The sequence below is a fragment of the Hoplias malabaricus genome, chromosome 4 (assembly GCF_029633855.1).
Source record: "Hoplias malabaricus isolate fHopMal1 chromosome 4, fHopMal1.hap1, whole genome shotgun sequence".
Classification (NCBI taxonomy): Eukaryota; Metazoa; Chordata; class Actinopteri; order Characiformes; family Erythrinidae; genus Hoplias; species Hoplias malabaricus.
This window is the reverse complement of record NC_089803.1, coordinates 69449374-69464362: the sequence shown is the minus strand read 5'-3', so window position 1 is coordinate 69464362 and position 14989 is coordinate 69449374. Positions and strand designations below refer to the sequence as shown.

Below are 14989 nucleotides of genomic sequence, written 5' to 3'. Positions count from 1 at the left end.
AACTTCATCAGAGTTTTGGATGCGGTCATTAAAGGAGCACATCACACTAAAAGTGCTAACATTTGCAGTAAAAGAAATTAGGGGTCAGCAAACAAACCTAAGTATTGTTTATTCTCAGTGTTAAAGGCAAAATTCAGAGGATGTTTCCTCATCATTTGCTGCTCTCAAAAAAAAAAAAAGCGTCTCAGTTCGATATGCTAGGCTCTCTCTCTCTGCTCATGGCAGAGAAACAGATTCTGGAGGTATTTAGATGCTTGCGAGAGCCCAAAAATTTAAAATGTAAAAAGAAGATGAGGATCTTTCTGTATTCCTGCTTCATAGATGGGTAATGACTTATCTTTTCTGTTTCAGGCGGAACTGACTCTTAATTCAGGAGAGAGCTAACTGCATGAAAGTAAACGCAGACAGAAAGGGTTACAAAACTAAACAAGTTAAGAAACTCGAATTTCTGTGGTAATTAAAAAACAGACAATTTAAACTTCAACCACATGCAAACAGCCAATTTCTTCCTCAAACATACCGTTCCTCCTTAAAAAACATTGGAGCCTCTGAACGTAAGCAAACAAGAGAAAAGCAGTTCCCCAGAATCGTCAATGTTGCCTTTAAATACAGACAGGGATGGAGACCTTGGTAATTTCCTTTGTATTTGTGCATGTTTTCTGAAAGCTTGCGAAAGAAACAGACCAGTACCATTGGAAACCACAGGGCCGGCATAGTCAGTAGTTCAAGTGAGATACAAACTGTGAGGGGCACCCAGGCTTTATGTGGGGGCTCACCTGGTGAAGCTGGTTGTGGAGAAGAAATATTTGTGTACAAAGTTGTAATGCCTCATAGACCACTTCCATCTACATTGCCTTCTACTTCTTTAACAGGAATGTTACCACAACCTCCTCCACCAGGAAAATGTGTGTTGTTGTCAGAAACTTTTGACTCTGAGCAGTGCCCTCTAGTGGATATATTGCATAAAAGCACAGCTGTTGGAATTATAGATGAACGAATGAATGAATGAACGATAGGAGTTACATAAAGGTTGTAATGGTAAGTTTCTGTGGGATAATATAGTGTAGAATAGCGGGTAAAGCCATGTCATTTTTTGTAACTAGACGCAGACATGGTAGACACTAGTAAATGCAACATGCACAAGTTCACAGGTACGGGGGGGGGGGGGGGGCATTTATATGGATACACCTTAATAAAATGGGAATGGTTGGTGATATTATCTTCCTGTTTGTGGCTCATTAGTATATGGGAGGGGGGGGGACTTTTCAAGATGGGTGGTGACCATGGCGGACATTTTGAAGTCGGCCATTTTGGATCCAACTTTTGTTTTCTCAATGGGAAGAGGGTCATGTGACACATCAAACTTATTGGGAATTTCACAAGAAAAACAATGGTGTGTAATGTAATGTAACTAATGTAAATGATGTTAATGTAACTTTATTCTTTCATGAGATATTTACAAGTTTCTGACCACTTATAAAACGTTTTCAAAGTGCACATTGTGTTGGATTGTCAATGCAACCCTCTTCTCCCACTCATGCATCCAGTATTTCATGTCGTGGGGCTTTAGGGAGCTGTGAGCTAAGTAAACACTGAATGGCACTGATCTAATAGCTATGATAACGAGACCCACAAATCTGTCTGAGGATGGGTGATCAGAAGAGGTATGGGTTAATATCGCTGCGGGTGATTCTCCGTTAAGATGTAAACTGAAGGTATTCTTTCCAGTTTTTTCTCCTGCTTCAATTCATTCTGAACAACACAGCACCAGACTCCTTTCTCGGCTGTTGTTTTATTATACATTCTGATTCAGATGCAGCCCCCTAGTGCACACATTCATGTGATGTTAATGTGCACTGGCTGACACGTCTGGGAACGTCTATGGATACCTGCTTCCTGCTGCAAACTGGGGTGTTCAAGACATGCTAAACCAGGCAGAATACTTGTGCAAGAAACCGTGAGGGTATGTGGGTTGTTAACAGAAAAATCTGGGCTTTTATTTGTGTCATGTGCTTAAATTTTATCTCTACAACTGTCAAGAACCCCTTAAGAACTTGCATGTGTACAAATCTGTCACTAATCTAAGGGATTTTATCTGTTCTTGTACCACGAAGGGTCCCTGGGACTACGACTGAATGTTGCTCAAGGTAAGAGCCTCTTCTAAATGTCATACAGCACGTGTAACTGTAATGCAAGTTAATGCAGTGCCGTGAACAATGCCATGGACATTGATTAATCAACTGTTAACCGCATTGGAATTTCAGTGAGACAGTCAAAGCTTACCTTGGTGGCCAGCAACCTGGTCAGGTAGATCTCAGAGACCATCTTGCTACCCCGGTCACCCTCTTTCTGGTCTCCGTGCTCGTGGTTCTTCACCAGGTGCCACACCTTGACCCCACTCTCCAGGTCGGGCGTGATCATGGGCGTGCGAGAGCGAAGGCTGTCTGGGCTTCCCGTGTATTTGATCATGTTTTCTGGAAGAGGAAATAACACAAAGAACCCAATAAAAGACCTGGACACATCGGCGATGGAGCACAGAGCCTGGGGCCACTCAGCCATTCTCTCGTACCCCGGAGCGCTCGCTGGGGTCCTGACCAGTCTGCTGAAGGCACTGGCTTTGAGATTGGATGTGAATGTTTTAGCATGTGTGGCTGCTTAATTTTTCATCGGCTCTCCCGCGGTCGACCGCAGACTGGAGATTGAACAGGTGTCGGTGGATATGAAATTTTTATGGCTCGCCCCGACGTAAGGGGCAGCCGTGACATTTAAAAGCGCACAGAGCTCAAGGAGTGTTTACGCAGTGTGAAGAGAATTGATCAGCAGAAAAGGCCTGATCTGATACAATAAAAAATCCACTCCACTGCTCCTTCGTTTTTTATTCCCCTTAGCAGCAGAGATCAATTTCTCTGGAGAAAAGACAACTCTGCGGAGAGTGAGGAAAAACATTCCAGACAAGCCTAGGAAAAGGACACGGCGAGACAATTTGACACAGTGACCTCATCTAAATGAACGCCACACGTGGTATACTCTTGTGGTCAACCTCTTTTCCCCACACAAATGAACCTTTAGACCATATGTGATTGAAGGTAGAGCTTGAAATATGCATTAATACATCAAATAATAATGTACTTTTCAAATACTTGAGTCCGGTTCATGATTTACCGCGTCCTGGCCCCTGCTTAAGTTGTCACCTCCACTCTATTTATGGTCATTACTTATAGACCTACGTTATGGCAATTTCAAGCTTGCCATGCAGCAGTCACTCATGTTGTTGGCAGCAGCCCACATGGCCAGCATGAGAGGCTACATGTCACAGGGGAACCCACTGCTACAACAGGGCCAGCTCCCCAGACCCTGAGGAAATCTGTAACAGAAACTGAAAAACGGACAAACCTTTGGAGAGCGAAAACTCCAAACCTGAGGTGATATGTTCACCAGGTTTGCTCAGCATTTTGAACCAGCTGAGCCGAGTGGAGGGTTGTCTCTCAAGACTGTGTGTCCTGGTTCTGCAGGGTGTGAGGCATCCCCTCGAGGGTTCAGGGGGCTGGATCTGTGCTGGCTAGAAATACCAGTCTACATACGGTCTCCGAGGTAAAATAGTGAGCGCCGTTAATCAGAAAAAGGGACCTGTGTCAAACTATCCTGTAGGCAACACACAAGTCACTGTGTTTACCACGAACCCTACAACGTACCCTATGCCATAGCCTCCTCTGACGTAGGTGATATCCTCAGACGTTGGTGTGGACATTACAGAGAAAATAAAAAGGCAGAACAAGGGAAAAAATAGATGCCTCGGAAAAAAGAGCCTTGTTACGATTTGTTGCTTTCCTGGCACCGTATGTAAACAATGCTCTATTCCAAATAGCACCCCACTCCCAGAATAGTGCACTTTACAGATTTATAAACTATAATACTACACCACTACATAGTGTAATAAATAGTGTAGAAAAAGTAGCATAGGGCACATGCGCAGGTTACAGTGTAGAGTCAACGCTGAAGCATAAATCACTTGTGTTGTGACTGTCATGGATTCTCTCGAGTTCTACTTGGCTCTGGATGGGCTAGGAGCTGTGTGCTGAGATTTGTTGACTTCAGTGTCAGTCACTGACTCAAACTGAAAGCGTTAACCTTCGTCAGGCTCTGGGAGAACAGCAGCGTTCTAGTGAACCCTGTCTTCGCTCTTCAGTCACCCACACACTACACACCACGAAGGTCGGTCACGATGACAGACCCCCGGCCCGAACGCTCTCTGCTAAATTATGTGCCGATGTTTGAGATGCAAGTGGACGGTGGCATAATAGGCCTGTCTCTTTCTTCTGCATCCGCTCATTGTCCTCCGCCAGTTCAAAAGCGTCCCTGCTGCTCGGCCAGTTTGAAGAAGCTCCCTTTCGTTTGAAATTAATTCTGAGAGAGACTGAAAAGATGTGTGGCATCCACTCCTCCCACCGCCCGCATTCGTCCTCCTCACCCACTCCTCTCTCTCTCTTCATTTAAGGCTAATTTGAAGGTGAGGTGAGAGACTATGGAGATGAGATGCTGTTAATGCTCTATTTGATGTGTGTGGAGAGTGCTCAGACTGCCCCGGGGCTTTGATCTTCTCCTTTATCAGATCCAATAGCACGCTGGGTGATAGCAGCCAGACGCCGGCGACGGTTTCAATGTCTCGGGAGGGAAGTCAAGTGCAAAGAGACTCATTTTCCCTTCGCTTCTGCTTTTGTGCCGAGCACGTCTCCTTCCCCATCTCTTCACGTAAGGCCCTTTTTCAGCTTCTTGCCTTTTCTCGCTAGTAACTGACGGAGATCCTCCTCATTTCTCTCATACTTCGCTCTTACCTTTCCGTGAAATTGGTCCCCCTTTGAAAACCCTTGCCTTGTACACACACGAATGCACACATGAAAACACACACCCCTACCAACAAGCCATGAAATTCTCACATGTTCCCAAGTTCTGAACAACACAAGGCTTACCGTATTTGCTAGCGGACGCCCTGGAGACAGTGGAGTTGTTGACGGAGTTGTAGGCAGTGACCTGCTTTGGTACGAGGGCCACGATGGCGTTATCAGGCACCTGAGGAGGAAATGCATGCAGAAATGGAGGAGAATAAATCACAGATGAACTGCTGAAACCTTACATAAAACACTAAATACGCCTGTGCAAGACCGAACATGGCTTTTTATTCCAAATGATCATTGCATTAATGTTTAAAAGCTAAAAATACTGAATTATACACATTGCTTAACAATCATAGCCTACTGTTCAACTACACATACGACTAGAGGACTGTTTGTTATGATGATTTACTATAATGTGTTTATTATGATATAATTACTAAACAATGTATGATGTAACATTACTCTTATCTTATTGTATTTTACCGACTTTTATAAAAGAAATAAGCTGAGAATACTAGTACATTAAAGTGTAATTTAGGAACATAAATAATAAAATAGGAAAATAAATAACTCTTAGCAAAAATCATAAACCAAACAAAAATAGGCATAAAAAGTCAGAATTTTTTTTTTGAAAACGAGGCAGGAATACACCCTGGAGGGGGCGCCAGTCCTTCACAGGGCAACACACACACACACATTTACTCACACACTCACACCTACGGACACTTTTGAGTCGCCAATCCACCCACCAACGTGTGTTTTTGGACTGTGGGAGGAAACCGGAGCACCTGGAGGAAACCCACGCAGACGCAGAGAGAACACACCAACTCCTCACAGACAGTCACCCGGAGTGGGAATCGAATCCATTTCTCACTATATAAGAGGAAGCCATGGCTGAAAGGTTAGAGAAGCGGGATTGGGACTGTTAGGATGCGACTTATGGAATGAAGGAACAGCACTGTCTCCTCCCTCAACATCCATGGCTGAAGTGTTCTTGAGAAAGCTTGAGAAACTACTCCAGTGGTATGGCTGTCTGCTCCCGTTATGTACTCACCGCTGCTAATTATTTTTGTTTATGTGTGTGTGTGTGTGTGTTTGCTGCCACGATGGGTTAAACACTGAGGCACAATTTGGTTTTACTTCTTGACATTGACACATTTATGTCCTTAACATTTATAAAAACCGTACTTTCACACGACGTCATATTTCTCAAGTTATCTTTTACAATAATTTGGATATTATAATGCCCCTCCTGAGGATAGGATATCTCTTGTTCCCAATTCAATAACGCCTCAGCTGGGACACGAAGACAGGGCACCTCCCTGCACCTGCATCATTTTTCGCAATCCCCAGCCAAAACGGTTTCAATTAACAAAGAGAAGGGGGTTACCTCTTCCTCTCGTAAGCGTCTCCCTCCCTCAGCACAGTCTGGTCCCCCTAGTGGCCTGCGGCACTCACAGGGTTAATTGAGGTGAGGCGGCGGATCTGGTTGGAACTGCGTCCGAGCACATAGACCCAGCCAGTGCTGGGCTTCAGAGACAATTACACCATGGGTCCATCCATACCGGAGCCCAGGGATTCTCACTGCTCAGTACAGAGAGGGTCCAGTGGACGGGCCGGAGGACAACAAGCAGATGGACACTTGCTCATCCAATATTCCTTTTGAAGTGGAGGGGTATTAAGAGGTAGTGTGTCCTTGCAGTCTCTAGTCATCTGGGAATGCTTTTGTGTAGATATCGGAACCTTGCTTTGGGGATTTGATGGCATTCTTTATAAGAGCTTTAGTGAGGTCAAGTGCTGATGTTGAATGATTAACTTATTGGAAATGTACTGAATGGAGTGCTATCGCTCTGATGGAAACAGACTGACTCCTCCACAGCCCAGGGCTGGGGGAACATTCATTCATTATCTGTAACCCTTATCCAGTTCAGGGTCGTGGTGGGTCCAGAGCCTACCTGGAATCACTGGGCACAAGGTGGGAATACACCCTGGAGGGGGCGCCAGTCCTTCACAGGGCAACACAGACACACACTCACACCTACACCAATCCACCTACCAACGTGTGTTTTTGGACTGTGGGAGGAAACCGGAGCACCCGGAGGAAACCCACGCAGACACAGGGAGAACACACCAACTCCTCACAGACAGTCACCCGGAGGAAACCCACTCGGACACAGGGAGAACACACCAACTCCTCACAGACAGTCACCCGGAGGAAACCCACGCAGACACGGGGAGAATACACCACAACCCACAACCCCCAATCAAACCCACAACCTCCAGGCCCCTGGAGCTGTGACTGCGACACTACCTGCTTCGCCACCGTGCCGCCGCTGGGGGGACATGTATCCAGCCAATGCTTGGTCCTGGACAAACTGACCAATGGTTCTTCAGCGTGCAACTTTCTATGGAGATTTAACAAAATGTGTCTGCAGAGCTGAGTATCTGAGCTAAAGCAGCTCAGAGTGAGAAACACTGCAGAAGATTTCTCCAGCGCAGCAAACAGGAGTGATATAATAAAACAATTCAATACAGCGCCATCCTGTGACAAACCAGTGCTGCTGCGCTTGTTAGTTATGAAATAAATTCACATTCATAAAACATCTATGACCGCTGCTGATCAGGGTGTACCCCAGGGATCAGTCCTTGGGCCTCTCCTCTTCATTATTTACATTTCCCCACTTGGTCAGATTATCCATAATCATGGTCTTAATTTTCACTACCTTGCTGATGATATTCAGATCTATATCCGCACTGCTTCTCCCACTGCTTCTGCCCAGGTGGTGAGTTCCTGAGTTAAAACTCTGGCTGCACACTATCTATTTAAGACTCAACGCTGATTTGGTTGCAGCCAAATCACCATGTTTCACATTTCACTGTTGACATTGATGGTGCAGCTATCAAGCCAGTCCACGATGTTAAAAACCTTGGCTGTCTTGTTGATTCCACACTCACCTCCGAGTCTCATATCAAGTCTGTCACTAACACTGCATTTTTCCATTTGCGTAACATAGCTATAGTTCTTACATCTACCATGCGCACATACTGCACCTGTCCTCCAGCAGCTGCACTGCCTCCCTGTCATTTCCCTGATAAAATTCTCCTGTTAACCTTTAAAGTTTTACATGGCTTGACTCCTGCTAATCTTTCTGATTTGATTCTTCCTTACCGTCTCTCTCGCAAACTTAGATCTACCATAACTGGACTTCTATCTGTGCCTTATACCAGGCACCCAAGCATGGGTGGCAGATCCTTTAGTGCTGTGGCTCCCAGACTTTGGAACACTTTGCCTCTGTCTCTCTGTCTCTGCTCATCACTGTCTTCCTTTAAATCTCAGCTTAAAACTTTCCTGTCCTTGGGTTTGTGAAAAGTGCTATATGAATTGAGCAGTGTGGTGGAGCAGCAGGTAGTCAGACAGTCACACAGCTCCAGGGTCCTGTGTCAGTGTGGGTTTCCTCCGGGTGACTGTCTGTGAGGAGTGTGGTGTGTTCTCTCTGTGTCTGCGTGGGTTTCCTCCGGGTGACTGTCTGTGAGGAGTGTGGTGTGTTCTCTCTGTGTCTGCGTGGGTTTCCTCCAGGTGAGTGTCTGTGAGGAGTGTGGTGCGTTCTCTCTGTGTCTGCGTGGGTTTCCTCTGGGTGACTGTCTGTGAGGAGTGTGGTGTGTTCTCTCTGTGTCTGCGTGGGTTTCCTCCGGGTGACTGTCTGTGAGGAGTGTGGTGTGTTCTCCCTGTGTCTGCGTGGGTTTCCTCCGGGTGACTGTCTGTGAGGAGTGTGGTGTGTTCTCTCTGTGTCTGTGTGGGTTTCCTCCGGGTGACTGTCTGTGAGGAGTGTGGTGTGTTCTCCCTGTGTCTGTGTGGGTTTCCTCCGGGTGACTGTCTGTGAGGAGTGTGGTGTGTTCTCCCTGTGTCTGCGTGGGTTTCCTCCGGGTGACTGTCTGTGAGGAGTGTGGTGTGTTCTCTCTCTGTCTGTGTGGGTTTCCTCCGGGTCACTGTCTGTGAGGAGTGTGGTGTGTTCTCCCTGTGTCTGCGTGGGTTTCCTCCGGGTGACTGTCTGTGAGGAGTGTGGTGTGTTCTCCCTGTGTCTGCGTGGGTTTCCTCCGGGTGACTGTCTGTGAGGAGTGTGGTGTGTTCTCCCTGTGTCTGCGTGGGTTTCCTCCGGGTGACTGTCTGTGAGGAGTGTGGTGTGTTCTCCCTGTGTCTGCGTGGGTTTCCTCCGGGTGACTGTCTGTGAGGAGTGTGGTGTGTTCTCCCTGTGTCTGCGTGGGTTTCCTCCGGGTGACTGTCTGTGAGGAGTGTGGTGTGTTCTCCCTGTGTCTGCGTGGGTTTCCTCCGGGTGACTGTCTGTGAGGAGTGTGGTGTGTTCTCCCTGTGTCTGCGTGGGTTTCCTCCGGGTGACTGTCTGTGAGGAGTGTGGTGTGTTCTCCCTGTGTCTGCGTGGGTTTCCTCCGGGTGACTGTCTGTGAGGAGTGTGGTGTGTTCTCCCTGTGTCTGCGTGGGTTTCCTCCGGGTGACTGTCTGTGAGGAGTGTGGTGTGTTCTTCCTGTGTCTGCGTGGGTTTCCTCCGGGTGACTGTCTGTGAGGAGTGTGGTGTGTTCTCTCTGTGTCTGCGTGGGTTTCCTCCAGGTGAGTGTCTGTGAGGAGTGTGGTGCGTTCTCTCTGTGTCTGCGTGGGTTTCCTCTGGGTGACTGTCTGTGAGGAGTGTGGTGTGTTCTCTCTGTGTCTGCGTGGGTTTCCTCCGGGTGACTGTCTGTGAGGAGTGTGGTGTGTTCTCCCTGTGTCTGCGTGGGTTTCCTCCGGGTGACTGTCTGTGAGGAGTGTGGTGTGTTCTCTCTGTGTCTGTGTGGGTTTCCTCCGGGTGACTGTCTGTGAGGAGTGTGGTGTGTTCTCCCTGTGTCTGTGTGGGTTTCCTCCGGGTGACTGTCTGTGAGGAGTGTGGTGTGTTCTCCCTGTGTCTGCGTGGGTTTCCTCCGGGTGACTGTCTGTGAGGAGTGTGGTGTGTTCTCTCTCTGTCTGTGTGGGTTTCCTCCGGGTCACTGTCTGTGAGGAGTGTGGTGTGTTCTCCCTGTGTCTGCGTGGGTTTCCTCCGGGTGACTGTCTGTGAGGAGTGTGGTGTGTTCTCCCTGTGTCTGCGTGGGTTTCCTCCGGGTGACTGTCTGTGAGGAGTGTGGTGTGTTCTCCCTGTGTCTGCGTGGGTTTCCTCCGGGTGACTGTCTGTGAGGAGTGTGGTGTGTTCTCCCTGTGTCTGCGTGGGTTTCCTCCGGGTGACTGTCTGTGAGGAGTGTGGTGTGTTCTCCCTGTGTCTGCGTGGGTTTCCTCCGGGTGACTGTCTGTGAGGAGTGTGGTGTGTTCTCCCTGTGTCTGCGTGGGTTTCCTCCGGGTGACTGTCTGTGAGGAGTGTGGTGTGTTCTCCCTGTGTCTGCGTGGGTTTCCTCCGGGTGACTGTCTGTGAGGAGTGTGGTGTGTTCTCCCTGTGTCTGCGTGGGTTTCCTCCGGGTGACTGTCTGTGAGGAGTGTGGTGTGTTCTCCCTGTGTCTGCGTGGGTTTCCTCCGGGTGACTGTCTGTGAGGAGTGTGGTGTGTTCTTCCTGTGTCTGCGTGGGTTTCCTCCGGGTGACTGTCTGTGAGGAGTGTGGTGTGTTCTCCCTGTGTCTGCGTGGGTTTCCTCCGGGTGACTGTCTGTGAGGAGTGTGGTGTGTTCTCCCTGTGTCTGCGTGGGTTTCCTCCGGGTGACTGTCTGTGAGGAGTGTGGTGTGTTCTCCCTGTGTCTGCATGGGTTTCCTCCGGGTGACTGTCTGTGAGGAGTGTGGTGTGTTCTCCCTGTGTCTGCGTGGGTTTCCTCCGGGTGACTGTCTGTGAGGAGTGTGGTGTGTTCTCCCTGTGTCTGCGTGGGTTTCCTCCGGGTGACTGTCTGTGAGGAGTGTGGTGTGTTCTCTCTGTGTCTGTGTGGGTTTCCTCCGGGTGACTGTCTGTGAGGAGTGTGGTGTGTTCTCCCTGTGTCTGTGTGGGTTTCCTCCGGGTGACTGTCTGTGAGGAGTGTGGTGTGTTCTCCCTGTGTCTGCGTGGGTTTCCTCCGGGTGACTGTCTGTGAGGAGTGTGGTGTGTTCTCCCTGTGTCTGCGTGGGTTTCCTCCGGGTGACTGTCTGTGAGGAGTGTGGTGTGTTCTCCCTGTGTCTGCGTGGGTTTCCTCCGGGTGACTGTCTGTGAGGAGTGTGGTGTGTTCTCCCTGTGTCTGCGTGGGTTTCCTCCGGGTGACTGTCTGTGAGGAGTGTGGTGTGTTCTCCCTGTGTCTGCGTGGGTTTCCTCCGGGTGACTGTCTGTGAGGAGTGTGGTGTGTTCTCCCTGTGTCTGCGCTTACAGACAATGAATAGATGAATGAATGATTCAGGCACTAATGTTTCAGGCATTTATAACACAGTCTTTAAGTTTATTTTAGAGGCACTAAAATAAATTATTATGTGTCTTTCAGGGGTCGAAAAGGTTAACTACTGGCCCCCATGTCTTTTGCACCTTGGTTATAACCCACTAATTAAAAGGGGCATGTACAAACTCTTAGTGTAGTAGGGTGTATTTCTCTTGGAAATGGTGGAGGAGTTCATCAGTGTCTACAGCTATTATTAGGGACTCGTTAGAAAACAGACAGGGGACAGGAAGTGTCTGTGTTCGTATCACTGCACACGCTGGAAGACGGAGTGAATTTGCACTTTGAGAGATGCTCTGCTGCTGATAGGACTCCGGCTCATCAGATATGGAGAATGTCAGCGAGAGGCTTATGTAACGCAGCGAGATGTTTCCCAACAGGAAATCAAAGACTTAATGCCAGCCTCTCGGAGGAGGCAGGGCACGAGGGACTGGGGAGAGACAGGATCAGAGCTGAGGGAGTCTGTCAGAGGAGAATTCTTAGAAACCAGTCCTGCTAAAAACACACTGGCCACAGCCTCAGAGCGACCGCAACAAAAATAAGGAATTTATAAATTAAAAAATGAATGAGTGAAATTACATAAAACAAATGGGAGCATCATATTCATACCGTCAATTGTCCTCATACCGTCAATTGTCCTCATACGTGTGAGTGTGTGTATGTGTGTGTCTGTGTGAGTGACTGGGTGAGTGTGTGAAATTGTCCATGGTGTGTGTGTGTGAGAGAGAGAATGACTGGGTGAAAGTATGAATCTGTCCACAGGTGTGTGTGTGAAATTGTCCACAGGTGTGTGTTTTTTGTATATGTGTGTGTGTGTGTGTATATGTCTGAGTAACTGGGTGAGTGTGTGAAAATTTCCATAGTGGATGTGTGTGTGTGTGAGTGACTGGATGAGTGTGTGATATTGTCCACAGGTGTGAGTATGAGTGACAGGGTGAATGTGTTAAACTGGAAGGGATGGGGGGGGGCTGTGTCACCCCACTAGGGGTGGGACCTGCTGCGGTGACCCCTAGTGGCAGCAGCTGGAAGGTGGAAATGTAGATCATTGAGTGGCCAAAAATGATAGAAAATGATAGAATAAAATGTTGAGAGCAGCGCAGTGTGAGAACATTCAGGAGCAGGACGTCCTCTTCCCCCAAAACTAAACCACCCCCCCGCACCCCCAAACCACCCCACAACCTGAAAACGAATGAACTTCTGTCTTCATTATCTCATCTCCGATTCCAATCACCTCCTAATCCATCCTGAGGTCTGCCGCCGAGCGGCCGCGTACCGGCCCGTGTGACATTTAATTTGAGCACGGTGTGGACCCCCTCTCCGGCGGGAAGCTCATTTGGAGGGTGGCGGGCTTTACCCAGGAAATTATTTACACCATAATGAAGCAGCGGCCTGGCTCCTGTCCTCCCGAGACAGACAAACAACAGAATCTGGGGCTGATATGAACGGTGTGTGTGTGTGTGTGTGTGTGATATGTCCTGGACTGGCACTTCAGATTCTATCACCTCCTCACAGGGTGTGTTATCGTGGCCAGTCTCCTGACCTCCTCCTCCTCCCCTGTCCACAGCTTGGAGTCCTTGTCAATCAAAGTCAGTTTCTTTAAATGACCGGAAAGGGATTAGACCGCTCAGTCCATTACAGGATCTCAGGGGTCATAGGGGTCCTTAAAGGACAGTCCCCCGTGTCCAGTAAAGGATGCTAGAGGTCAGATTCATCCAGGATGAATGCTAAGTGACTGACCGGGTTCTTATCTCTCTGACTAATTAGGACAAACGGTGTCTCCTTGAGAAACAAAAGCTGGAAAACTGCCATCAAATCTGTGATCCGGGACAGCGATAGCGGAACGATGTGGGAATAATGAACTCCCGAAGCCAAGAGGATAATTATCAGCGTTTCATGTCGACTTGTTCTATCAGAGATAAACCTGAAAGATTCTCATTGTTACGCGCACGAGAGACCAGCTTGAAAGACCCTCGTTGTTGCGGCGCCGATGAAAAACGTGAAAACCTCTTTCAAACATTTGCTAGAGCTTTTTTGAAGATACAAAAGAAGCATTCGCAGATCCATTGATCGGATAAGCACCGCTCCTTCCTTTTCTACCACCATTACACACAGCAATTACACCATCTTCCTTTTTACGCTGAAACTGAAACCTACCGCACACGACGATCTATCAGTAACGTCGGCCACGACGGACTCCCGCCTACACCTGCACCCCCCACCGCTGTCAGAATTAATACACACAACATGTAACGTTCTCGTGGACTTAGCTTTGGGCTTCGGAAGCGTCAACACTTTGTGCTGTGACTATCGTGAAATTTTATTCAGAAGAAATGCATGTATTTTTCCTCCTCTTTTGAAATCGATAGCACGCCGGTGACTGGCATCAATAGAGGCACACTGCTTATTCTTCAAGAAACATCACGGGCTTGAAGAGCAAGGAGAGAGAGAGAGAGAGAGAGAGAGAGAGAGAGAGAGAGAGAGGGAGAGAAAGAGTAGAGAAACAGAGGTATAGAAGAGGTAGGGAGAGGGAAAGAAAGAGAGAGATAGAGAGAGAGAGAGAGACAGAGAGAGAGAAAGAGAGAGAGAGAGAGAGACAGAGAGAGAGGGGTATAAGAGAGGTAGGGAGTGGTAAAGAAAGAGAGAGGGAGAGAGAGAGCACAAGAGGAAGAGAAGAGAAACAGAGGTATAGGAGGGTAGGGGAGGGAAAGAAAGAGAGAGATAGAGAGAGAGAGAGAGAGGTATAGGAGAGGTAGGGAGAGGGAGAGAATCAGAGACGGAGAGAAAGAATGAAAGAGAGATTGGAACAGATACAGAGAGAGAGAGAGAGAGAGAGAGAGAGAGAGAGAGAGAGACAGAGAGGTAGGAAGGTTAAGAGACAAACAGAGGTATAGGAGAGGTAGGGAGAGGGAGGGAATCATAGAGGGAGAGAAAGGATGAAAGAGAGAGAGAGAGAGAGAGAGAGAGAGAGAGAGAGAGAGAGAGAGAGAAGCATATATCTAAACTAGGATTTACACACAGTCCTGACTCCTCCTCCTCTGTTGTCTGAGCTCATAAACACATGCAGATTATGCATATCGCTAAATTGCAAATGGATCTGCTGAGAGTGAGTGGAGGACACAGAGGAGCGTGTGATTTATTGCTGTTTACCCTTTAAGGGGTCTGAACTGTCACAAAGACGGACAGCTCAAGATGGAACTGTCATCATGTCCCACAATTACCAGAACCTTCCACAGAGGATCCATGCATAAACCCAGCGTCAGTCACTACACCCCCCCACCCCCAACACCAGCGAGTCCCATCTACTACGTCCTCAATGTGATTTGGACGGGAATACTTTGTACACGTCTACTACTCAGAGCTGTGTCTATAGAATGTTCCTCAGAGGTCTACGCTCACACACAGTGCTGTGGTGCTGCCCAGGAGCAGGCGGTGGCCTGTGGTCAGAAACTGACCGATGATGTCGAGATGACTGACTGAACTCAGAGTAGAAGATACCAAAGATGACTGTAAAGTGGACAGTAAGTGGAGAATGTTCTAGATCGCGGTCTTATGGATCTCCTGCTGTGGAGAAATCAGATCCAATTCACAACACAAGGAGGAGAGAGAGAGAGAGAGAGACAGAAGATGAGAGAGAGGGAAAGAGTGAAAAAAGGATAGAGTCACAGAGCGAGAGAGTGAAAAA

General features: G+C 48.1%; 1 protein-coding gene across 1 annotated transcript in view; it reads right to left on the bottom strand.

The window, feature by feature from the left end:
• LOC136695083 (plexin-A4) overlaps positions 1 to 14989 on the bottom strand; it is a 228048-nt gene that overhangs the window by 24727 nt on the left and 188332 nt on the right. The window contains exons 26-27 of the mRNA XM_066668896.1: positions 4968 to 5067; positions 2284 to 2474 (exon numbers count right to left, since the gene is read on the bottom strand). Coding sequence (XP_066524993.1) covers positions 2284 to 2474; positions 4968 to 5067 — 291 coding nt within the window. The remainder of the gene's footprint in view (positions 1 to 2283; positions 2475 to 4967; positions 5068 to 14989) is intronic.